Source organism: Myotis davidii, unplaced genomic scaffold, assembly GCF_000327345.1.
Source record: "Myotis davidii unplaced genomic scaffold, ASM32734v1 scaffold733, whole genome shotgun sequence".
In the NCBI taxonomy this organism is placed as follows: Eukaryota; Metazoa; Chordata; class Mammalia; order Chiroptera; family Vespertilionidae; genus Myotis; species Myotis davidii.
Window position 1 is genome coordinate 424,268 of NW_006284956.1, and position 24,971 is coordinate 449,238.

General features: G+C 49.2%; 1 protein-coding gene across 1 annotated transcript in view; it reads left to right on the top strand.

Annotated features, from left to right (window-relative positions):
* Nucleotides 1–12,131: 12,131 nt before the first annotated feature.
* ACSS1 (acyl-CoA synthetase short-chain family member 1) overlaps nt 12,132–24,971 on the top strand; it is a gene marked incomplete at its 5' end in the record, with an annotated part of 41,072 nt that continues 28,232 nt past the window's right edge. The window contains one exon of the mRNA XM_006755242.2: nt 12,132–12,232. Coding sequence (XP_006755305.2) covers nt 12,132–12,232 — 101 coding nt within the window. The remainder of the gene's footprint in view (nt 12,233–24,971) is intronic.

Here is a 24,971-nt window from a genome sequence, read left to right on the forward strand (position 1 = left end):
ACAGGAGCCGGGACTTCCACCAGCTGCCCGCCGGGCGACTGGCCTGGGGAGATATGTTGCCCAAGTAAACAAACCGAGCGGTGGCACGTAGCCTGGGAGGAGGAAATCCAGGGGCCAGCAGCTGGAATCACTTATCTCCTTGCTCCTGGCGGTGCCTGTGGGAGGGAAGAAAGACCGGCGAGGCCTCCCAGCTCTCAGTTTCAGATGACCGTGCCCCTCCCAAAGCCCCTCCCCACCCCCCAAACAAAAAGACCCATGGCTTACTTTAGACCTGGTTCTGTTTGAGGTCCCAGAAACCAGCACCACCAGCCTCTGAGTCCTTTGGGATCTGCTGAGATTGAGTCTACTATTGTATTGCCCAGTTAAGATTTGGGATTTGGGTGGTGGGAGGGGATTTGGGAGGATTTACTGTACCCAGAGGCAGCAAGGAGAGAAGGCCCAGGAGCTGGAGGCCATCCAGGCAGGGTAGACTGGGGTGTGGGTAGCCTGGGGAGGAGGGGATTTACAGCCAGGTGGGGTGCTCAGGGGGGGCTGCATGGCTAGGGAGGATGGGGTACCCAGTTAGATGGAAGTGGGGTCTAGGGGATGTTTCTGGGGAGGACATGCAGATCTTAATGGCAGGGTCAGGTCCTGGCCAAGACCCGAACTTTGGGGTAGGGTCTGGTGTTTGCACAACTCCACCATTTACTGGGCCCGTGGCTCCTCCTCTGAGCCTGTCGCCTCATTTGTAAACGGGGGCGGTAAGCCTGCTTGTAGGTTGATTGTGAGGACAGAGTGCTGGAGGTGTGGAACAGGCCCAGCACTTACTGGTGATCAATAAGTAATAGCAATTTTATCATATTTAGAAATACCCATACAATGATAGGTAGTGTCTTGCAGTTATATTTTTTTTAATATATTTTTTTGTTAATCCTCACCTGAGGATATTTTTCCTTTGATCTTTTAGAGCAGCGGTTCTCAACCTGTGGGTCGCGACCCCTTTGGCGGTCGAACGACCCTTTCACAGGGGTCGCCTGAGACCATCCTGCATATCAGATGTTTACATTATGATTCATAATAGTAGCAACATTACAGTTATGAAGTAGCAACGAAAATAATTTTATGGTTGGGTCACAACATGAGGGCCAGAAGGTTGAGAACCACTGTTTTAGAGAGAGTGGAAGAGAGAGGGAAAGACAGAGAGAAACATCGATGTGAGAGAAACACATTGATTGGTTGCCTCCTGTACTCACCCTGACCAGGGTCCGGCCGATGAGGAGCCTGCAACCAAGGTACATGCCCTTTGACTGGAATCGAACCTGGGACCCTTTGGTCTGTAGGCCAACACTCTGTCCACTGAGCCAAACCAGCTAGGGCTCTTGCAGTTATTTTTCAAACAAAGAAACTTAGGGAAGAACTTTGGGCCAGATTCCCGTCCGCCCCCCCACCCCCCATTTTGTATACTACTTTGATGGTTTAATTAAAATGAGTCACTTACGAGATAAGTGTTTTCTTTAAAACTGAGTCAGCAGCAAGTGTCCTTGAACTAGTGGGTAAAAGAAGCACAAAACAAACTCTTAGGTTTGCAGATTTACCCTTGAAGGGAGGAGAGCCACTTGCAGGAGAGAGCAGAACATGTAATGTGCAGCGCTTGTGCAAGCGACTGGGGCTGTGGAGGCCCGAGGCCACTGGGGATGGTCAGGGTTGGCTCATGCACACAGGTAGCCTCTCACTCCCAGATCAGTCACTGGGGATGGACCTCCTGGTACTGGCAGGAAGGGCCTCTTGAGTCCCACTCAGTCAGGCTCAACCTGTGGCTGGCCAGCAGAAGTGCCTCTTTTTCCTGCACTTATTTTTACCAGAAATTGAGCTTCAGAACCTGCCCTGTGGAAAAACAGGTTTTCAGCACCATTCTCACCTTCAGTGTGTATGTCCACCCTCTCATCTGTCAGGAATATCTCTGCCCTTTGACAGTGTCTGCAAACCGCAGAGGCGATGGCATGAAAAAGACCGGGCCAGGCCATAGCTGCTCTGGGAGCCCCCTAGAGAGCTGTGGAATGGTGGCTATGCTTTGGGCTGATCTGTCTGTGTGATAGTCACTGTAACGATGGCTTATTCCAAAGGAGTATCACTTTTGAAACTCCCATTACCCCTTTGGGAACATCTGTACCACTAATTCTCAAACTGTGGTCCCCAGACCAGCAGCACCTGGGAATTTTATTAGACATGCAAGTTCTCAGGCCTTATCCGCGACCCCGGAATCCAAAACCCTGAGGGTGGCGCTCTGCCATCTGTGTGTATAAGCTTCTCTGGTGCTCCTGAGGGACATACAAAGTTGAGAACCACTGACCTATAGGCCCCAAGCTAGGGCAGACAAAACTCTTCTAAATCGCGTATGTTGCTTTCAAAACACACAACCGTACTCTCTTTTCTAAATGGGCAGAATTGGGATTAGTGTCCTGGAGATGACTCTAGCAAGCAAACAGAAATGGCAGATGGGTGGTGCAGTGCAGCTTAGTGGTTCTGGGAATGTCTTGAGAATTCCACCTGAGTCTGCCTCCTTGCTTTCCCCTTACTATTCTCTACATGGATCTCCTTGTCTGTACAGTAAGACAGTCTGAATTCTGTTCTAGTCACTATTGTTGCTTATCAAACCGCCCCCAAGAGTCTTAGCACTCTCACCGCTCTGTGGGTCAGGACTTTGGACAGGGCCCCATGGGCATGGCTTGCTTCTGCTCCCCATTGATTTGTGTCTCAGGCTGTCATCACAAGTCTGGGGCCTTGACTGGGAGGACTCAGGCTGGCTCAGCTGGAACTGTGTCCTAAACCACTTACACAGGGCCCAGGGGACATCGACCAGAGGTCACAGACACTACAGCAGAATCTGCTAGGTTTCCTCTGACCCAAAGTGGATGGCCTGGGGACACCTAGGGCTGTTGTTAGCATTAAATGAGAAAACACTTATAAAGTTCTCTGCACAGTCTTTACTCACATCCAATCAATGGCCTTTGTTTTTAATTAATGAATCCTGTGGTAGTAGGGGAGCCGGGGGTGGCTAGGGGGCTGTGACAGTGAGCCTGACCTTCAGCAGTGCTGCTGAGAGTGCCGTGTTTCCTCTGAACAGGACCACACGCGCTTGCGTCCAATCAGTCTGGATGAGGCTGGAAACGGGTCAGGAGGGTATGCAGGTGGTCAACAGGGCTCCAAAGATCTAAAAAGGACTCTTCCCAGACTTTGAAATTTGGCTCTGTCCTCCACATGGCTCCACTGATGTTTTGCTCTGTGGTGTATAGACTCAAGATGTCAGGAAGGTGCAGATGCAGAACTGGAGGGTAATCGCGTATGTTGCTTTCAAAACACACAACCGTACTCTCTTTTCTAAATACCAAATTCTGAGTCTGATTTTTCTTAAGTGTGTGTATTCTTGCTTTCAAGCAAGGGGATAGAGAAACTATTTTTAACCAAGCATTGAACACAGAGATTTCTGGATGCTTCTGGGGACATTCGTTGCAGCAATAGGAACCACTTTGCTATACTTTTCTTTATGACGTCCCTCCAATCATTTAGAAGGTGGATACACTGACAATCTCAAGACACTATAGTCCTGGTGCTTTGCTTATTTCTCAGCAATTGAAGTAACTTGTTTAAGGTCTTCCAAGGAACTTGAAATGAAAATGTGACCCCAGGTCTTAGGAGAAAGCTCCTCCAGAAGGGACTGATTTCTCTAGTTTTCAGAGACCTGGAGTTTTAAAGGGCAGATGCTTCTGGAAAGTTGGCAGATACAATTTTTGTGACGGATGTAATATCTTACCTCGTGCCAGAGAGAGTTTCTATTTAAGGAAAACCCATTGTGAATCCTTTTGTGAATATTAGCTCCCTTGTTTCTTTTGATTAAAATAGAATTTCTGTATGTGGGTTTACTTCAAGTTGGGAAGGGGAAGGATGTATTTAAACAACTGACAGGAGTTCTTGAAGATTCCTGCATAAGCATGTGCCATCTTTATAATGGATATTATAACCTCTTTTTTTTTAAGACAAAAAACAAAAACCCGAACCTATGAACCATCTGCAGTCATTTGCTGAACTATTTGCAGAGCTGTGTTAGGCTCAATGGTAGACCTGCCTTGAGGTGAACATGATGGAGCCTCTTCTCATCTTATTGTCCTGACAGCAGTGTGAAGTGGTTGGTGGTTCCATTGTACAGATGTGGAAATAAAGGTTCCAACTCATGTACAGTGATGAGCAGTGCAGAAAATGCCCCAGTGCCGCAGAGTGCATTCTCATGAGGAGGTGAATCACAGATCAGTAAATGAGCAAATCCACTCTAGGGTAACTTCCTCAAGGCATTTACAGTTGCTAAGGGAAGAATTATGATGTCAGCCCCCATGATATGTGAATCTTAGGGACCTTGTGAATTAGACTGAGGGGAGTTTAGCAGAGCCAGCATTGTGTCCCAGAATGGGAGCACTGAGCAGAATAACTAAGTGTTAAATGGTGTGGGCCACTGTGTGATGGAGAGAGAGAGAGATCATTGCTGGGAAATTTGAGTTAGGAGGTGGGGTTTGAGCTGAGCCTTAAACTGCATTAGGGTCTTCCCCAACTCTTCCTGGCAATGCTTGTAAGCGGAATTTTCTTGTCCCACTGCTCAGTTCTATGGGTGGAGACACTTGTTAAAATGTGGAGGAGTAAGAATTTCTTCCTTTATCCTTGCTCTCTCCCTTTCTTCTTTGCTTTTCTCCCTGAAGTTGGAGCAATAGCAGGAACCATCCATATGTGTTAAATACCAATGGATCACATGGTGTTTTAGGGCCCCTGTCACCCAGACCCTGCACTGTGCTTTCTCTAGGTGCCCTTGTCAAACGAGTGTAAACCATGGCAGCTGAGAAACTGCCTGTCCCTGGGAACACTGCACACAATCTGACCCTGTGACGGGAAACTCTCCAGTGGCATCTAATTCCTATTGTCTCGCCCAGACTTAGGAACTGTTACCCCCATTTTGGATTAAGAAAGTGACATTTAGATTAAATAACAAGTGTGTCCTCTCTGCTCAATGAGTGTTTGGACAGGGATGGACTCTGGAGGGTGGGTTTGACCTGTGATGTAGGTGAGGTCAGATGTCTTACAGAGCTGGCAAGTGTTTTTTTAAAAAAATTTATTATTGCCGAAACCAGTTTGGCTCAGTGGATAGAGCGTCTGCCTGCAGACTGAAAGGTCCCAGGTTTGATTCCAGTCAAGGGCATGTACCTGGGTTGCGGGCACATCCCCAGTAGGAGATGTGCAGGAGGCAGCTGATCGATGTCTCTCTCTCATCAATGTTTCTAACTCTCTATCTCTCTCCCTTCCTCTCTGTAAAAAATCAATAAAATATATTAAAAAAATTTATTATTATTTTTATTGTTGACAGTATTACAAATGTCCACCATTTTCCCTGCTTTTGCCCCTCTCGACCAGCCCCTGCCCCACCCAGGCCTCCACCACACTATTGTCTGTGTCCAGGGGCTGTGCGTATATGCATAAATGTACTTTGGTTAATCTTTTCCCATACCCTTCTCCACCCTCCCTTCTGAGATCTGTCAGTCTATTCCATGTATGCGTGCCTCCTCTAAACCCATTTTGTGCATCAGTTTATTTTGTTCTTTAGATTCCACATATAAGTGAGATCATATGATATTTGTCTTTCTCTGACTGGCTAATTTTGCTTAGCATAATCATCTCCAGATCCATTCATGCTGTTGCAAAGAGTAACAGAAAGATCCTTCATTTTTACAGCTGTATAGTATTCCATTGTGTAAATGTACCACAGCTTTTTTATCCACTCACTTACTGATGGGCACTTGGGGCTGTTTCCAGATCTTAGGTATTGTAAATAATGCTTCTATAAACATAGGGGTGCATATATTCTTTCTGATTGGTATTTCAGGTTTCTTAGGATATATTCCCAGACCTGAGATCACTGGGTCAAATGGCAGTTCCATTTTTAATTTTTGAGGAAACTCCATACTGTTTTCCACAGTGGCTGCACCAGTCTGCATTCCCACCAGATGTATTGTTGGCAAATATGTTATCCCATACAGTGGGTTCCCTTTTCATCTTATTGATTGTTTCTTTTGCTGTGCAGAACATTTTTAGTTTGATGTAGTTGCATTTGTTTATTCTTTCCTTTGGTTTTCTGGCCCTAGGAGATGTATTGGCAAAAATACTGCTACATGAGATATCTGAGATTTTGCTGCCTATTTTCTTCTTGGATTTTTATGGTTTTGCAAGTTATATTTAAGTGGCTTATCCATTTTGAGTATATTCTTGTATATGGTGTAAGTTGATGGTCTAGTTTCATTTTTTTGCATGTACCTGTCCAGTTTTCCCAACACCATTTATTGAAGAGACTGTCTTTATTCCATTGTATAATTTTGCCTCCTTTGTCAAGTATTAATTGATCATAATGGCATGGGTCAATTTCTGAACAGTCTCTGTTCTTTTCCATTAACCTATATGCCTGTTCTTGTACCAGTACCAGGCTGTATTGATGACAGTGACCTTGTAGTATAGTTTGATACCTAGTATTGTGATCCCTCCAACTTTGTTCTTCTTTCTCAAGATTGCTAAGGCTATTTGAGGCCTTTATTATGTTCAAGTATAATCCCTCTGTTCCCACTTTGCTGAGAGTTTTTCTCTAAAAATGGGTTCTGGATTTTGGAAAGAGGTTCTCTATCACTTGCTCACTTCCTTCTCCCTCTGGTATCCCTATAGATGTTGTTACATTTCACATTGTGCCAAATTATCCTTAAACTACCCTCTTGTTTTTTAATTCTTTCTTTTGCTGCTCGGATGGAGTGACTTATTTTCTATCTTGTCTTCTAATTCACTGACCAACTCTCTGCTTTGTTCAGCCTACTGATTATTCTTTCCAGTCTATTCTGTATTTCAGATATGACATTCTTCATTTTCGACCTATTATTTATTATGGTTTCTATGTTATTTTTTATGCTTTTGAATATCCTTAGAACAGTTACTTTGAGCTCTTTTTCTGATAAATTGCTTGCCTCCATTTCATTTAACTCCTTTACTGGAGATTCCTCCTATTATTTCATTTGGGGCCTGATTCTTTGTCTCCCCATTTTGGCTTTCTTTTTGTGTTTGATTCTGTGTATTAGATAGGACTACAATGACTACCAGTCTTCATGGGGTGGCCTTCTGTAGTAGGTGTCCTGTGGGACCCAGTGGTTCAGTCTCCTTGATCTCCTGAGCTGGGTGCTTTAGGAATGTCTCTTGTGTGGGTTATTTGGACCCTCCTATTATAATTGGGTCTTGATTGATGTTGGTCTATTTGTGGGTGGGATCGACCTTCAGGCTGGCTGAATATGAGGCTCAGCCCCATCCCTGGCATGCAAACTGCTGGGCAGGTACCATCTTGATGGGCTCAGTGGCATAGTCATTAACCTTTTGGACTGGGTGTCTATCGAGGTAAACCTTGATCACCATGAATGAGATGCTGTCCAGGGGCTGCCCCCCAAGGTGGGATTTTTCCCTGCCAGGATTCCCCTTTGGATGTGCCATTGTGTGTGGCTAATTGGATTGGCATCTTGTGTGGTTTGAGCTCTGTTTCTGATAAATTCAAGCCAAACTCTTCAGTCTCTGCCAAAGACTCCAACTCTAGTTCCCACTCTGGGGTCTCACTGCAGGTTCAGGCTGGGTACAGTCTGCAGTCTCCTCTGCAGCACCAGGTTCGGCCGACCTGGGCTCAGCGGGATAGATCAAGAGTCTCCTGTTGAGGATGTCTGGGGCCCAGCCTGCAGGTGGGGACTCACACTTTGAATGACCTGCTGTGAGCTGCTCTCCCATCCCCCACAAAACTTGACCCTGCGGGGATATCCAGAACTTCACAGGCTGAACCAGACAGTCTCCTGTTGGGAGTGGTGTCCGCAGCCTGCAGGAGTGGAGGATGGGTACCGCCTCTCCTTCCTGGGCCTGCGAGGTGAAACTCACAGGAAGCTCAGCTCAGATCTGCCACTCCACAGTGTAGTCACAGAGCTCAGCACTCGCCTGTTTGTCTCCCTGACAGAAGCCTCCTTGGGGGATACAGTCCCCAAATCCCAGCTCCTCTGTGCCACCAAACCAAGGAGGAGGGGCCAGGAAATCAGCCCCTTGCAGGACTCTGATCTCTCTGGGCGGCTGGTCTCGCAAAGTGGGGCAGAAATTTCCAGCTCTGATTGGGCTCCGAACCCTGTAGTACGGGCCTAAAATCCCAGACCTGCACTGCTCCCCTGTGCTGCCAGCCAGCAGGCTGGGCAGACCAGGTGACTTCACAGGTGGGTGAGGGGCTATGGCCCTGTGCTCAGTGTGGAAGAGATGTTCCTTTCCTCCCAAGCCACACAGATTAGTCACTGACCGGGGCTCTCTGCCCAATGCCTTTCCAGAAAGTAGAGGGTCCCTCAAAGTCACTGCTGGGTGCAGCCCACAGACCCCTCCACTGGATCCAAACACAGTGCACAACCTCTCCAGCAGTTAGAGTCTAGAGCAAACTTGTCTGGCTGTGGCTGCCAACAGTAGGTGCGGTCCGAGTCTCCCAGGTGGACAGAACCCCCCTGAATCCCTCTGCCCAATGCTACACAGGCTCTTCCCGTCTCTGTTGCTCTGGGTTGGGGATCTCTGTGTGGGGTTGAGCCTCTACACTCCCAGGGGAGGGAGCTTTTCAGGGACAATATCTGTCTGGCCTGTCGGCCGCCACACCTGCCTGAGGGGGCTTTTCCCTTTCTGCATCTCCTCTTACCAGTCTCTACATGGCTTCTTCGGTGCTGCCTAGAAACACTATTTCAGATCAGCTACTTCAGTTGGTTTTTAAGTAGTTTAGCTGTAAATCTGGTCCATGGCTGGAAGAAAGTGCATGCAGTCTCCACCTTTCATCTCCCTGGCAGTGTTTTTGATCACTCCTGTCCCCGTAGGGAAAAGAAAGCCCCCGGGAATCGGGAATACACATACAAAGTAGAATGCATGTAGAGGTAGCCATGCATGTCTGCCTATGGGAGCCTGGGCCTGAACCAGCAGCAACAGCGTCACTGGGATCTGTTAGAGGGGAAATCTCAGGCTGACCAGATCTGCTCACTCAGACTTCCAGTAGTTGTGGGGTCATAATGTGTGTGCTAAGAAGCCCTTTGGAGGTTCTGGGGGATTTGGAAGTGCTGACTGAGTCCAACAGAGAACTTCTTGAGGAACAAAGCCATGAAGACAGGAAGAGGTCTGTTCCACCCCTGGGCATGGGGCCAGCCTCATGCCATTTAGACTCCATCGTTGTTCTTTAGCTCAAGGACTTGAATGGTCTGTCCACCATCTGGAGCTGAGGTGCTTCTCTGCTCTGTGCTCTGGCTTAGGCTGCATGTGTGAAAATATGAACAGGACATCTGGCCCCTGCCCACAGAGGGACAGCATGTGCAAAAGCCTCAAGCGAGTTAGAGGTCCCCGGGACGTGAAGTGCTCACTGAGACAGTGAGAATGTGTAGGTCGGGACCTGCAGGAAAGTGGGCAGTAGGTGAGAGAGTGTGTGCCACCGAAAGGAAGAGCCACGTAAAAGTCCCGAGGCTGGAAGGTGTTCACCAGAATCGGCACTGCCATGGGGAGAGGTCAATCACTCAGGGTCTTGGTGGCCACTTGTCCAGCACCTCCCACGTTCAAGGAAAGTACGTACGGACACTGTACCTGGGCTCAGTGCCTACCTGCCTGAATTCCTGCAGTTTGTTAGCCTTGGGAAGAGGTGGCCACAGGTCTGGTCTCCCTGGCCAGCCAGCAACATTCTGGGTGCTGTCCATCATGGGGCAAGTCTTTCCCCTCCACCTCTGCACCTCTGCCTTCCTGCTTGGCTCAGTGGCACTGAGGGTCTAGGTTCGAAGTTGGGCAGTCATGTGGCACCCTCGCTGCTGTGGGAGCAGGTGATGTGGGTATATGAGCCCCAGGTAAGGTGTTACTTGTGTTTCGAGGCCCTTCCTATTACTTCCTGGCTTGGCCTTGGGTAGACTGTTTCCTAAGCTGTATCTGAGCTGGTCACTTTCCAGGGTGACTCAGAAGGTCCACCTCAGGGCTGGAGAAAGTGTGTTGGAGCAGATTTCTCGGATAAGAGTGCACACCTGTCACCTGGAGTCTTCTCAGCACTGATCCGGCGTGGGGTTAAGGGTTTGCATCTGGGATGCCTGGAGCAGTCAGGGTCCAACAAACACTCATGTACACATGGAAGCAGCGCCCTGCTGCCGGACTCCTGCTCAGTGGACTCCTGCTCAGTGCACAGCTTTAACTCACCCTGTTTCCCCTCCAGCCCTTTCTCAGCATCTGTCCTCAGTCCAAGGAGCTGGGCATCCAAGGCTTGTCATGACCTGTTTAGGGTCACTGCTTCCCACTCCATCAGGGCCAGGCAGTGGAGGGGGGACAGGACGTGCCTGCTGAGGCGTGGCTCCCACCTTAGCTCCCAGGGGAGAGTGTCCTCATCTGCTGATTGTTCAAGAGAAGTCAGAGATCCCTAGCTTTAGTGGGAAAATTTGATTTATGAACTTCAGACCATTCTCTCTCTCTCTCTCTTCTCTCTCTCTCTCTGTCTGTCTCTCTCATAAATACATTGATTTGGGCTTATTGTATAATTCCAGGTTCTACCACCAAGCCCCTTCTTAGTTTCTCATCTTGTTTTTCCTCTTTTCTGTTTTTTTTTGGGGAGCGGGAGGGGGCATTTTTTCTCTTCTATTTTTCTAATAATTCAAATAATTTTTCTGCATCAGTAAGTAGTATTAGCAACTTTTTCCATGATATCTACCTCATATTTAAAATTTTTTGACATATAATTTATATCCTGTTATGAGCCAGGAAATTGAAATGATTTTTTAATTATAAGAATAAAATAACCCAAGAGGGAAAAATGTAATTCACACACACACACACACACACACACACACACACACTAAACTATGTAATATTTTCACGTGAGTTCACCCTCTCAAGAACTATAGGAATCATATAATCTTTTGGTATCTCCCATAACTTTTGTCAGAACGGTAATGCCATTTAAAAGTCTCTAACTCATAGTATGGTATTTATCAGTTGGCAATATAGAACCTTGTATTTATATAACGGTACTTTAACGTTCAGTATTTCATTTGTTTCTGGTCATGGCCTCTTGAGTTAGAGATAATAGATAATGCAGCTCCCAGTTACGTAGGAGGAGATTGATTTGAAGAAGATAAGTAACTGCCCTGAAGAGAAAAAACACAAATGTATATGTCTGGACATTGGGGTGACCTGAAGAGCAGGTGGGCAGATGGCTGCTACCCCCAACAGCTATGTGTGATGTTCATTTCCTCTGCTGATGGGGAGGTGAGCAATGAAAGGCCGGCTTCGAAGGCTGGCATTACCAGCCACAGTTAAGCTCACCTTGAACAGGATGTCAGCAAATGAACATGATTTTTACTACTCTTCAGTTTATAGTACACCGGAAGAACTGACCTCTTCTTTTTATGGGAAGTCATGTGACCTGAGCTTGAGTAAGGGGGCGGGGGGCGGGGAGCAGAGCCTTCCGGAAAACCAGCATTGCATTTCCCCATCATTGCAACACTCCTTGGAGCAGAGGCTGGTTTTAGGTTTTAGGGTGCTGGCTGGACACCTGAGAAGGAATGTGGCTTCTTGGCCTGGACTGTGTGCATCTCTACCACACGCGAGAGCCCCTGGCATGAACCTTGAATTGCATCAGGAGCATCCTATTTGCATGAAATATTCTTTCCAACAGCTCAGGCTGTGGTGTTCAGCCCCAACTGCACATTAGCACCACCCTGGGAGCCTTGAAACCACAAGGTCAATTGGGTCAGGGTCCCTGGGGGAGGCCCAGGTCACACCAATGTGTCACTGGGCTTGAGACTACTGGTGTGAAGTACTTGCCTCAGATTGTCCACAGGGGCTCACCCTAAACCTGTGAGGTCAAATTTGGGTAGTTATTGTCTTGTTTTCCCAGGCTCTGACAATCACCCTTCTCCTTACAAGGAAGTAGAAACCTCCCCTTTGATGAGGGAAGGGTGCACCTCATCAGAGAGTAGTGCAAGTCACAGCGAACCAGTCCCCCTGCCCCCCCTCCCCACTGATTCAAACTCTTAGAACACCGAGTCTAATGTCTGTTAACCTGGTTTTGTGCAGTCAACTGCTTGGATCGGCATGTTCAGAAGTCCCCAGAGAGCGTTGCTTTGATCTGGGAGCGAGACGAACCCGGAACGGAAGTGAGGATCACCTACAGGTACTGTGTGCTCCCTGACGGTGGGCACTTCGGTGCCCCCCACCCCCACGGGTCTCCTGGGCCTCTGTGTCTGCTGTAGACGCTGGCGCCAGGTGCCTCTGCTGAGCTGTTTTCCAGAATTGCCCCGTTTGGAGGAGGCCTGGCTTTCCTGTTCACTTGGCAATGCTCATTGTCTTCAGATTCCCGTAGAAGGAACTGGTTCTTTGGGAACAATGATGATGAATGTTCAGGGCATTGGGAGGCTGTTGGCACAGTCCTGTGAGTGTGTGTCTGGTCTTGGGCAGGCGTCCTGGTTGTCTGAATATGAAGGAACGTTGGGCATGTTCTCGCATCCCAGGAAAAGTGAGCATGAACGCGAGCTGAATGAAACACAAGCTGACATAATTATTATAATTACTCTCAGTGCGCTTGTCAGAGTGGGACCAAAAATAAAATCAAGTCTTTTAAAAAGGGGGTACACCTGGCATTTGTATTTTTTGACTCCTTAAGTTCTTCGCACATTCTAAGTGCCACGCACCCTTCTGGATATTGTGTGTGTGTTGAGGAGTTTGAACAAACCCGTTGTCCAGGAAGAGTATTGGCCTCCTGACCGAGCTGCCTCCTGTGGGGACAGCCTTGCCTGGGGTTTTTGTCCATCACTGCAGGGCACTGGGTCTCCTTTCCCCAGGGGTAAGTCTCCTTTTGCTAAAGCCTTGAGGTCCCTCGGGTTCCCTGTACAGTACTTTCTCAGACACTAAGTTGTGTGTCCTTTACAACCACCCTCACTCCCCATCAAGGAGTCATGAGCACGATGATGCTCCCGGTGGGTGTCTTACAGCTTTTTATGTGCAATCATTCAGCACGTTTCATCATGTGCCACTGTACCACACAGTCCCCAAGCACAGAGCAGTGTGGCTGGGCGTGTCTGAGGAGGTGACATTTAAGCTGAGGTCTACTGATGAGAAGCAGCCATGCCCGACTGGCATGGCTCAGTGTTTACAGTGTGAACCAGGAGGTCACAGTTTGATTCCTGGTCAGGGCACATGCTTGGGTTGTGGGATCGATCCCCAGTCGGGGGCATGCAGGAGGCATGTTCCCCTCTCTCTCTCCCTCTCCCTTCCTCTCTGAAATCAATAAACATATTTTTTTAAAAAGAAGAAGCGGCCATGGGAAGAATGGGGTAAGAACTTCCCAGGCCAATTCAGAACCCTGGGGTCCTTATTCAGCGTAGGTCCCCGGGAACAGAGAGAAGGTGCCTGTGGCTGGGGTGATGGGATGAGGGAATGTGGTGGGAGGAAGGGTCAGAGAAGCAGGTCCAGACCCAGGGGCCTGAGAACAGCAGTTCCTCTCCGGCCACTTGGGTGACTGAGTGGGGAGGGGAGAGCCCTGGGCACCTCTAGTTTCCTGTTTGTTGTTTGAACTTGGGATTTATCACCAAAGGTGGTAAAATTCGCCAAAGATGATAAAACTACTCAGGTTGACTTTTGGGCAGTACACTGACCTTTGTTAATCTGATGCAGCTTCCAGTGGGCACTGCCCTACGGGTCCTCTCCTGTTTTTGCCAAGACCCTCAGCGGCCACAGCCCCTCATGACCTTTCCAGCCTCTGCATCGACCTGTCTCCCACCGGCCAAGCCCAGAGCCTAAACAGATAAACCTCAGGCCTCATCAGACAACGGAGGCAGGTCCCAGGACACCTGTGCACACGAGAGATTAGGGAGCGCTGCTCCATTAGACAGACCGGCTCCACTCTTCTTTACCATGATTGGCCCAGCTGGAGTGATGTGTGATTTGTTAGTAAAAAGAGCAAGGCTCTGTGGGTGGGGGTGGAGGAGCCTACCATCTGGATGCTGAGATAAAGTGGTTCAGCCACAGGCTGAATTCCTTCCATCGCTGCCTCGGGCATGCCTGGATCCCGGGGCAGGGGCGGGTGGGCGATGGGTCACATCTCCTTGCTGGGCGTCGCCTGTGCACACACCGAGTGGGTGTTCAGCCGCGTTCAACAGTCTGAGAGCTGGGCTCAGGCTGGCCTTTGGAGATGTGTGGCTAATTGTAAACCTTGGGGAATTTTCAGGACTGCAGCCAGCGTGTTCAAGCTGAGAATAACTTTAGTTCTACTTCACCAAAGGAACCCTGGGCAAGCAGCAAACTCTTCTCTCTCCCAAAATGTGGAGGTTTAGCCCAGAACAGCTTTACATACCTTACCCATCTTAGCACCGGATGGCTATTACTATTTACTCTTTGACTAAAAAGAAAGGTGTACGTACAGGTTGTCTCAAAGTGCAGCTAGTGTTTGAGAGACTTGGGTTATTGTTTTCCCGGTCATTTTTGACACAAGGTTTTCTTTCTGTCCCCTCAGAGTAAAGCCACCTCGACACTGGTGATGGCGGTTTTGCCAGCGTAAATCTGCCACTAAAATAAAGTGCTGTCCTGTTAGGTGTTCCCCGTGGTGGCACCCAGATGCCCCAGGATGGCCACAAGCCCAAAGATCAAGTTATAGATTCATAGCTTGAGCCCTTTACGGAAACACCTTGGGGTTGTTGGTGGCAGTAGCTGGTGGCAGTAGAAGGTCTCATTCCTCAGGTGCCCGAAGCTTCTCACTCCTGGGTCTGCTGAATTTTTTGGATGAGGCCCATTTCTGAAGAATCATTGTAGAGTTTGTTAACAAACCAACAGCTCCTGCCCCAATAACTATTGGCAACGCCTTTATCCCACTCACAAGAATTGCCACTGTTTTCCATATGTGTAGGCAGACATACATATACATGCCCACGGGGGTGTGTGTATACACATGTACTTGCACATGTACATTTTAAATAGGCTCATTCTCCACTCTCCAAGTATGTTTTTGTTGTTAATCCTCACCCAAGGATATTTTTTCCATTAAAAAAAATTTTTTTTTTAGAGAGTGGAAGGGGAGAGAGAGATGTGAGAGAGACATCGATTGGTTGCCTCCCACAGGGATTGCTTGGCAGGGATCAGCCTGGGATAGTCCGCACACATCTCTCCATCTCCCAGGAAAGGGGGCAGCCTGTGACCTGAGGGCCTGAGGGCCACCCAGCCCAGGTTAAGATGTTGTTCAGAAATGGCCCGAGGACGCTGTTCTCGCCTATGAACCAGCAGGACTGCAAACCCCTCTTGTACTGCCCGGGGCTGTCCACAGGAGTGCTCCAGCCTGTGCCTATTTTACAGGTTTGTCCTTCACCTGTACTTCTGGTTGGCAGATTCCAGAGGCCCTGGGGGATGGGGATGTGGAGAAGCACAGATCCCTTCCTTCAGGACGATTCAGACCCATGGTGTGGGTGTGGGTGCCCAGAAACAGGAGCGAGCAGGCTGCGGTGCCACGCTGAGAGCATTTACCAAAGCTTTTGCCTGAGGTTCTTTATTTTTATTTTTTAATATATGTTTACTGATTTCAGAGAGGCAGGGAGAGGGAGAGAGAGAGAGAAACATCAATGATGAGAGGGACCATTGATTGGCTGCCTCCTGCATGCCCCTCCACTGGGGATCGAGCCTGCAACCCAGGCATGTGACCGGAATCGAACCTGGGACCCTTCAGTCTGCAGGCCAACGCTCTATCCACTGAGCCGAACCAGCTAGGGCAGCCTGAGGTTCTTTAAAGAGGGCTCTGAACTTGAACCTGAGTCCAGATGTGACCCTTGTAATTAAGCTGGAACAGGTTTTAACACTGTGGACCACAGCATCCTCACCTGTCACACAGGGATTAGAGACCAGTCCTGTTCCAACGCTAGTGGGTGTGGGGCAGCGCATGGTGTCATGCCAGTGTTGTAAAACACAGAGTAGCAGAGCTGGGCATCGGTGCTGCTCCAGGAAGGGCAGGTGTCCTCTCGTGTTTGTGCCCCTCCCCCTGCAGCCCCCCTCTCCTCCCTGTGGAACTGAGTGTAGTTTTCACTGCGAGTCAAGCCCCTGGAGAGGAGGGTTTCTGTGGTTGTTCCATCAGGGCCTTTTATTGGGGAGGGCCTCTCCATAGTGAGGAGCCAGGGGAGCATCGGGCCCTCCTGCACCCTGCCTGCCTCAGAGCTCAGGTGCCCGGCCAGGCATTGGGTACCATCGAGACTTGATGCAGCCCAGTGCCTAATGCGAGGAGGGCCCAGGAATATAAGATGGGGCCTGGCCCTGTGGAGCGCCCCTCTGTCCAGGGCAGCTAGACCAGTACACAGGGGCAGAGGGAGCAGACGGGCTTGCAGCCTAGAGGCACCTCCCCCAGAGGCTTGTTTGTGACCTTCCTGGGTGTCTTCAAACTTGGCCACTTATTCAGGTCACAGAAGTGGCCGGTTCTTGTGGGCACCAGGGGAAGGAAGCAGGAAGTCTCACCATGATTGAGGAGGCTCTGGGGAAGTCCCGTGGAGGGCTGGGTTTGGGGAGGCAGAGGAAGGGGAGGCGTGATGGTGGAGGCAGGGTGGGTAGTGATATGTGAGCACACTGTTGGGTGAGGCAGCAGCATGGGTGGAGATGGGAGGCCTGTGTTCCAGCGCTCCGTCCCCTGGCTGTGTGTGTGGCCTTAAGCAAATCACTCCAGCTTTCTGACCCCCAGTTTTCTCATCTGGAAAATGGAAACACACTTCTCCTCCACGAGGTGGCTGAGTGTTAGCAGGACATGGGGGATCAAAGCCCAGAACAGTACCTGGGAGGATGAGGGTCCGTTTTAGCTGTAGGTTGGGGCCAGTTGAAGGGAGGTCAGCAGAGGATTTCAGATTTGACAGTGGGGAGGGGACAGGGTGGCCCTCTGGCTGCTGGAGCTGAGAGGATAGGGCTGCATTTCCAGGGTGAGGACTTCAACTCAGGAGAACAGTCACGTCAGCTAACAGGCTTCCCCTCCACCTTCTCCTGTGCCTGACCCTTGCACCCTGCTCTTTTTCTCACCCCCAAATAATTACTTCAGTAAGCAGATCCTTTATTAAAATATTGGGGCAATTGAAGGGAGGATCATAAACTGGCATAATGAGGTTGATGGGTGTGGTGATTGGTCACTTGTCACACAGGTCAAAGTTGGTGTGTTCAATGGGCTCCCCTGGGTAGGGCAGAGAAGCCAGTGGCTTCCGTCCGTATGGTGGTGTCCCAGCTTCTAGCCCGAGAGGAATCTGCAAGCTGACTACCAGAATCACGTAGAAACCCGGTGTTCCTTGGATGGTGCTGGTTTTAAAGACTTTCCTTAAGACTTTGGCTCCTGGTGTTGAAGTGGAAGTGTTTTGAACCTTCCACTATTTTTCCTTGTTCCTCTTTAGGGCAAGCTAAGGTCCCTTGAGGTTCATATTTTAGAATGACCCACACCGAGAGAGTCTGTCTGCACGTCCTGGGAGACCTCCTTGAGGGACTTTCTGAGCGCAGTGGGAGAGGCTTACTTGGGGGAGCACACATCCCTTGGAACTGGGCCCTTGCTTCTGTGAACCCCCTTCTTCCATCAGGAGGGGTTGGGCTGTGGGAGGTGAAGGTGCACAGCCTGGTGAGGGGAGAACGCAGACTCTGGGAGTGCTAGTGCCAGCCTTTGGGGTTGCCTGTGCTCGGGGTGGGTGGGGAAGGGCACAGGCTGTGCCACAGCTGGCACTGGGAGCTAAGCTTCCAGGACAGTGCTCTGTTGTTCCTATTTGTGTGTCCCCTCTGCTTCTGGAGGCTCAAGACAGTAGGGTTTGCTGTGCTGTGCCTCACTGTGGGTCTCACCACCATGCCCTGTGCCTGGTCCCCATCAGGACCTACCCGGGACCAGGGCCACCAGGAACGAATCTGGGGAAGGTGGCAGTAAAAATCTTGCAACCAGGCTGGGAATAGGGCACCCCAGCCCTTTGTCCTCCTGTAGTCATGGATGACCCATTGGCCTGGGGGCAGCCCCTGGTCAACGGGGTAGGAGCTCACACTGATGATCTTAATTCATATTCATGGTGGCCCTTGGTTTAAAGCCCAGGGCCTGTCGCCCAATGAGCTTCAGGAAATCTCAAGCTCACCAGCTGGAAGGGTCAGAGGTAGAGTTTGACCTCAGCCTTGCCTGGCTCTTTGGCTGCGAGGAACCTGAGTCCCAAGGAGCACTAGCTTGGTGACAGGCTCCAAGACCTGTGTGCAGAGCCTGAACTCTGCTGTGTGCAGATAAAATGCCCTTTCCTGATCAGGGTGATGTGTTCCAGATGTTGCCCTCCCCTCCTCTCTACCCGCCCCCCTCCCAGCCCCCCAGGAGAAGCAGACACACATGAAGTGTTAATACCAGCTCGGGAGGAGGGGACTCACCAGTACCAGGGGCTCCAGGTCGCTGGGAGGAGGGACAAGGCCCAGTGTAAGGAGGAGGCTGGGCTGTGGAGTCCTGGTGTTACAGTGGGACAGGGAGAAAGCACACATGCTCGAGTGGCATTGCAGACCTCGGGGTGCTTTGGTGGCAAGGGGGCATCACTGTGGGCACCAGAGGAAGGGACAATGGGTGGGTGCTGCATGCTCCCCAGGACAGGTGCTGTCCCTGTCTCTCGCTCCTCGCCATTCTTTCTCCTGGCCCTCCCTGTGGCTGTCTTGGATCCCATCTGCTGTGGCAACAGCAGGGAGTTGGGGTGGGTGAGAGGCTTGGCCATTTCCTGTCAAGAAGCCCAATTAAACTTCCCCTTAGAAATTTAGAGCGAGGTTTCTGGGCCACTGGCAGATGAGAGGATCGGCATGCTCCCTGTCTGGGCTGCCACAGCCCCTCTCCCCCTGCTGGTTCTTCTTGGAAGACGGCCTTGACCGAGTTTATGCAGTGTGGGCATGGAATTTAGAAAAGGGTGTAAGGGTCTTGCTGATGCAAACGTTTTCAGAAGTTCCCCGTGGTCTCCAAACACGCCAGAGCTTGAGTGACGTGTCCATTCGGCAGGATCTAAAGCAGCGTGATCCAGCCCAGATGTGCCTGAGTCTCCTGGGAGGTTTCTAACAACACAACACCCAGACCCTGCTTGGGCCCTGATCCAGGATCTCCTGGTGGGGCCTGGGGATTCGCATGTGCAAATGTATCTCTGGTCACATGGTGAGAAAGTATTTATCAGGATTTAGTTGCAGAAAAGGGAAGTCACTGCCACTCTTTTAAGCAGAGACAGAATTTATAGCAGGTGCTTACAAACCCACCAAGGAGCAGCCTCTGGCAGACTCCAGCCCTTGCCTCTGGGGCAGTCAGAATGGACTCACGAGACCCACAGACACTGCTATGGCTTTGGTCTAAGGGTCAGGAAACCATGATTATTGCTGGCTCAGTTGCCTCTTGCAGTCAGTGGAACCTCTCCAGGAAAAGTGCAGCATTTCCTGTTCACACTGGGTGGCAGCAAGACAGCAGCCCACCATGCAACTGCTCCTGCACGCAGCTACCTGGTGCAACCTGAGGCACCTGCACACCTGGATGTGAGGCATCTGAGGTGGCGGATGCACCCCTGGGAGGCTGGTCTGGATGTGGAGAGAATGCCATGGCAGTTGCAGGCAGGGTGGGTTTGTGGACCCAATTCCAGCTGATGCCTGGGTGGTTGATTGTTGCAGTGTGGGGACTGGGCCTGTACCTGCTCCAGTCCCAGGCTCTTGGGTGGGGCCTGGTCATCCCTCCACCCAGTGCAAGTGACGAGGACCTCTGAACCCTCCTTTGTGCACCACAGCTGTCAAGTTCTGTTCTAACTACTAGGCTCCAGGCTTTACCTGTAACTAAGTGCTTCCACCAGGGTGGGCCACAGTCACAATATATACTTGTAGGCGCATTGGCTATTTTCCAAAAGGATTGTTTGTTATCCTCACATTACAACACCCATTATTTTTCTAACCCTTACAAGTAAATTATGGATAGTTTTCCAGTCTAATATTTCTCATGAGGAAGTCTTGGTCATGTTAGCAGCTGGTACAAATGAGAGCACTTTTGTGGAACTGCAAAAGGGTGGTGCAAGGTCTGGGAGGGCTCTGGAGTATGGGGAGCTAGTGCCCTGGGACTGGGCTGACCAGCCAGCTACAGTGGTCTGTCAGGGAGTGTACCTGAGAGTGCTTTCTGCCTCTGACCCGAAAGATGGGAGTGGAGCCTGTGGAAGCCCAATTTCAGTGTCTTAAGCCCAGGGACAGGGGTCTGTGGCCTGGAAAAGAAGGTGAGTTAATATATAGATATCTAATCACGGTTTTGTACACCTAACACTAATATAATATTGTATGTCAACTATAATCAAAAGTAAATTTAAAAAAAAGGTGGTGACTGGGAGTGGAATAAAAGCGGCATGCATTATGTTCCTCTCATTCCCTCCAAGTGAACAGTTTTCTTTTTTAATATATTTTTATTGATTTCAGAGAGGAAGGGAGAGATAGAAACATCAATGATTAAAGAGAATCTTGGATCAGCTGCCTCCTGCACGCCCCACACTGGGGATCAAGCCCACAACCAGGAAGTGGGGGGGGAGAGAGAGAGAGAGAGAGAAACATCAATGATGAGAGAGAATCATCAATCGGCTGCCTGTTGCATGCCCCCTACTAAGGATCGAGCCCGCAACCCGGCATGTTCCTGACCGGGAATCCAACCTTGACTTCCTGTTCCTGTTCATAGGTCAATGCTCAACTATTGAGTCACACCAGTGAGGCCAGTTTTCTTTTCTTTTTTTTTTAACTAATTTTTTTTATCTTTGAGTTACAGTTGACATACAATATTATATTAATTCCAGTTATACAACACAGTGATCAGACATGTATATATTTATGAGTGATCACTCTGATAAATCTGGTATCCATCTGACATCATACATAGTTATTATACATTGACTATATTCTCTACGCAAAAAAACCCGGCATGTTACTGACCGGGAATCCAACCTTGACTTCCTGTTCATAGGTCAAGGCTCAACTATTGAGTCACACCAGCGAGGCCAGTTTTCTTTTCTTTTTTTTTTTAACTAATTTTTTTTATCTTTGAGTTACAGTTGACATACAATATTATATTAATTCCAGTTATACAACACAGTGATCAGACATGCATATATTTATGAGTGATCACTCTGATAAATCTGGTATCCATCTGACATCATACATAGTTATTATATATTGACTATATTCTCTAAGCTTTACTTTACATGCCGATGTCTATTTTGTAACTACCAATTTGTACTTCTCAATCCCTTCACCTTTTTCCCCCTCTCTCTACTCTTTCCTTTCCAGCAGCCATGAAAATGTTCTCTGTATCTCCCTAGCTGGTTTGGCTCAGTAGTTAGAGCGTCGGCCAATGGACTGAAGGGTTGTGGGTTCGATTCCTGGTCAAGGGCCCGTACCTCAATTGCAGGCTCAATCCCTGGCCCTAGTTGGGGCATGTGCAGGGATGCAAACAATCAATGTGTCCCTCTTTTTCCCCCTTCTCTCTCCCCTTCACTCTCTCTCTCTCTCTCTCTCTCTCTCTGTGTGCAGGGGTGCAAACAATCAATGTGTCCCTCTCTTTCCCCCTTCTCTCTCCCCTTCTCTCTCTCTCTCTCTCTCTCTCTCTCTCTCTCTCAATAAATAAATAAATAAAAGTCAATGGAAAAAAATATCCTGGGTTGAGAATTAAAAAAAAAAAGAAACCTCAACCACAGTCTCACTCAACCACAGTCTCTGCTAGTTTTTACAGCCAGAAGCTGTGGGGACTTCTCTTTTCAGCACTAAAACCCTGGGCTGCGGAGCCTGGGGTGGGGCTGGGACTCTTCTATCCTCAGGGGTCACCTCCACAGCTGAGATGTCCCTGATTTTTTTTTAACTGCCGGTTCCACATCTCTGCCCCTCCTACCAGTCTCTGTGTGGCTTCTTCTGTGCGTTTTTAGTTACAGGGCTTCTGTTCAGCTAGACTCCAGCAGTTCTCAGTGATAGTTGTTCTGTAGTTTAGTTGTAATTTTGATGTGGTCATGGGAGGAGGCAACTGCAGCATTTACCTACTTTGCCATTTTGACTGGCAGCCCACACAGCTGTCATTTTTATTAGCAATTATGTATTTATTATTAAATGAGTAATTATTATTTTTTAAAATATATTTTATTGAGTTTTTACAGAGAGGAAAGGAGAGAGATAGAGAGTCAGAAACATCGATGAGAGAGAAACATCGACCAGCTGCCTCCTGCACACTCCCCACTGGGGATGTGCCCGCAACCAAGGTACATGCCCTTGACCGGAATCGAACCTGGGACCTTTCAGTCCGCAAGCCGACGCTCTATCCACTGAGCCAAACCGGTCTCGGCTAAATGAGTAATTATTAAAGAAAGTGACGTAAATAATGAACAGTGATTGTTTTTGTGAAGGAAGACATTGGTTGCAATGGTTTTCGGGGCCAGCCTCAGTGGGGAGTGACAGGCTGTGTTGGGGGTGCTGAGGGCCCACAGGATTGGATCTGGTGTTATAGGGGCTCCTCTTCCCAAGTCCTGGCGCAGTCATTCAGGAGGTCATGCTGGGAGCTGGAAATCGAATGTGGTGGGACTATTTACACTACAAGAATTGGCAAATGCTATAAATCAGGGCTTTCTTCCCTGAGAATGTTGGTTGTTAAACATTTGCTGGCACAGCAGTGGACTACATGAGTCATTCTTGTTAGCAGTTTTTCTACAAGCTGTGACCCAAAGGCCAGGAAAACAACCTAGGCCAGAGGCAGTCACACTGAGCTGAGTGTGCCCTCTGGATCCCCACCCACGTGGCTGTGTCTGCCAGCGCAAACTGGCCCCACTTCCTTTCCTTCGGGGGTTCACTTCTGTGGATTCCCCTCAAAGCCCTGAGAAATAGAGCCTCCCTCATCTGTGTCTGGTCGGAAACTTTCTGTGTGAACCTGATCTCAAATGAAGTGGGGGATCCTCTCCCCCATTGTGTGTTGTGGGGGAGGGGGTTGCACTTCTTATGATATTCTGAGAAGAGAATTTTCTGGGACGCGCATGGGAGAACGAGTGATTTTTATTTGTGTGGAATTAAATCCCTGCATTTCCAAAGACCCATATCCCTTAGGTCACAGAAGACATGTGGCTGGGGTTTCTACAAAGCTAGACGCAAAGCCACTGTCCAGAGTGTCCTTTGCATGTGGGAGCCAGGTCCAGCCCAGCATCAGGTTAGCTGCTGTCCATTAGTCCATCGTGTGTGGGCGAATGCAGGGGTATGGGAGCAAAGGAGCACACAAGCCCAGAGTCACGTGAGTCCCAAGAGAGCCAAGAGTACAAGAGAGCAAACTCCTTTGTTCAGGGGGTTATATACCCTAAATCTTCACACACACCCCCAGTGTGATTGACAGCAAACACCTTCTTTAGTCCTCCCAGCTTTACTGGGCATTCGTCTGTCTTCCTTTTGTCCAGTCTCCTTCCCCCAGTGTTTTGCAGGGAACTTGTGTAAGTCTGGCCTTCCCTTTGCTCCTTTCCTGTTACTAATAACTGGTTGATTACAACGGTATCAAACCCACTTGCTCTGTTTTGTCGTTGCTGTTGTGGCCCAGTGGACTTGCGGGGAGCAGCAGAGACCCACCAGATTGCATGTGAGCATGTAAACCTGGAGAGGGATCGGAACAACATTCTGTGGTATTTTCCCCTTTAACCACAGGGGAAAGTGCATGTATTTATAAACTGAAAACCAACATCCTCTCTCATTTTCTGCCTGGGAAAGATCATCACTTCTGTGGCTTTTCTGGAAGGTAAACAAGCCTGCCGGGCAGGGGTGGATGTCCTGCCAGGACACCAGCTGTTTTCCGGGCGGGGTTCCAGGCCGGAGTCCACCAGTGTCTCTTGTCCAGGCTGCCAGCTTGCAGGCACCCCTGGAGCATGGGAACCTGGCTTCTCCCTCAAGTGATACGAGCGGGCTTTCTTCTAGAAAGGAAAAAACGTCTTTTCAGGGGACAAGACTCTGGTTGAAGGCCAGTTGCTGGGGTCAGAGGGGACATGGGCCCAGCCAGAAATTAGGCATTAATTAGGGAGGAGGGCAGAGTTTTTCTGAAGTCTTATGGTTACGTCCATTGCACAAGGCTTGTCTAGAGGCCAGTGACATGCTAGGCTGTGTCAGAGTAGGAGAGAGAGACTTGGAATGTGGCATTTGACCTGGACAGGCACAGGGAGACCACCCTAGGACAGGTGGTCCTGAGTGTGGAACCGAACACTGAGTTATGAAGGAAAGGCTACCCCCCACCCCAGTTCTCTTTCTTCCTGATTACAAGAAAGGCTGGATGTAACTGCAGTTAGCAGACTTTGAACACTTCCTAATTTCTGTTTTGAATGGGTCAGCTTCAGGTCCAGAGCCTTTAGTTTATTCTTAAAATAAATTTACATAGCCCAGTTGAGCGTTGACCTATGAAGCAGGAGGTCACGGTTCGATTCCTGATCAGGGCACGTGCCCGAGTTTCGGGCTTAATCCCGTGTAGGAAGCATGCTGGAGGCAGCCAATCAATGATTCTCTCTCATCATTGACGTTTCTCTTTCGCTCCCTCTCCCTTCCTCTCTGAAATCAATATAAACATATTAAAATATAAATTTACATAAAAATACCCCCCAAGAGATAAACCAAAGAACTTATATACTGGAAGAGAACCAAGATGGCGACATAGGTAAACACTGGAGATTGCTGCCTTGCACAACCACTTCAAAAATACAACTAAAAGATGGAACGGACAACATCCAGAACCACAGGAAGGCTGGCTGAGTGGAAATTCTACAACTAGAAGGAAAGAGAAAAGCATACCGAGACTCAGAGGAGGTGCGGTGCAGAAGTAAAATACAAAGGTGCGGAGGTGCATGCAGAGAGGGCTGGCGGCTGAGGTCACGATTGTCTTTTTTAATCAGGAGGGAGTCTCAGGCTCTTAG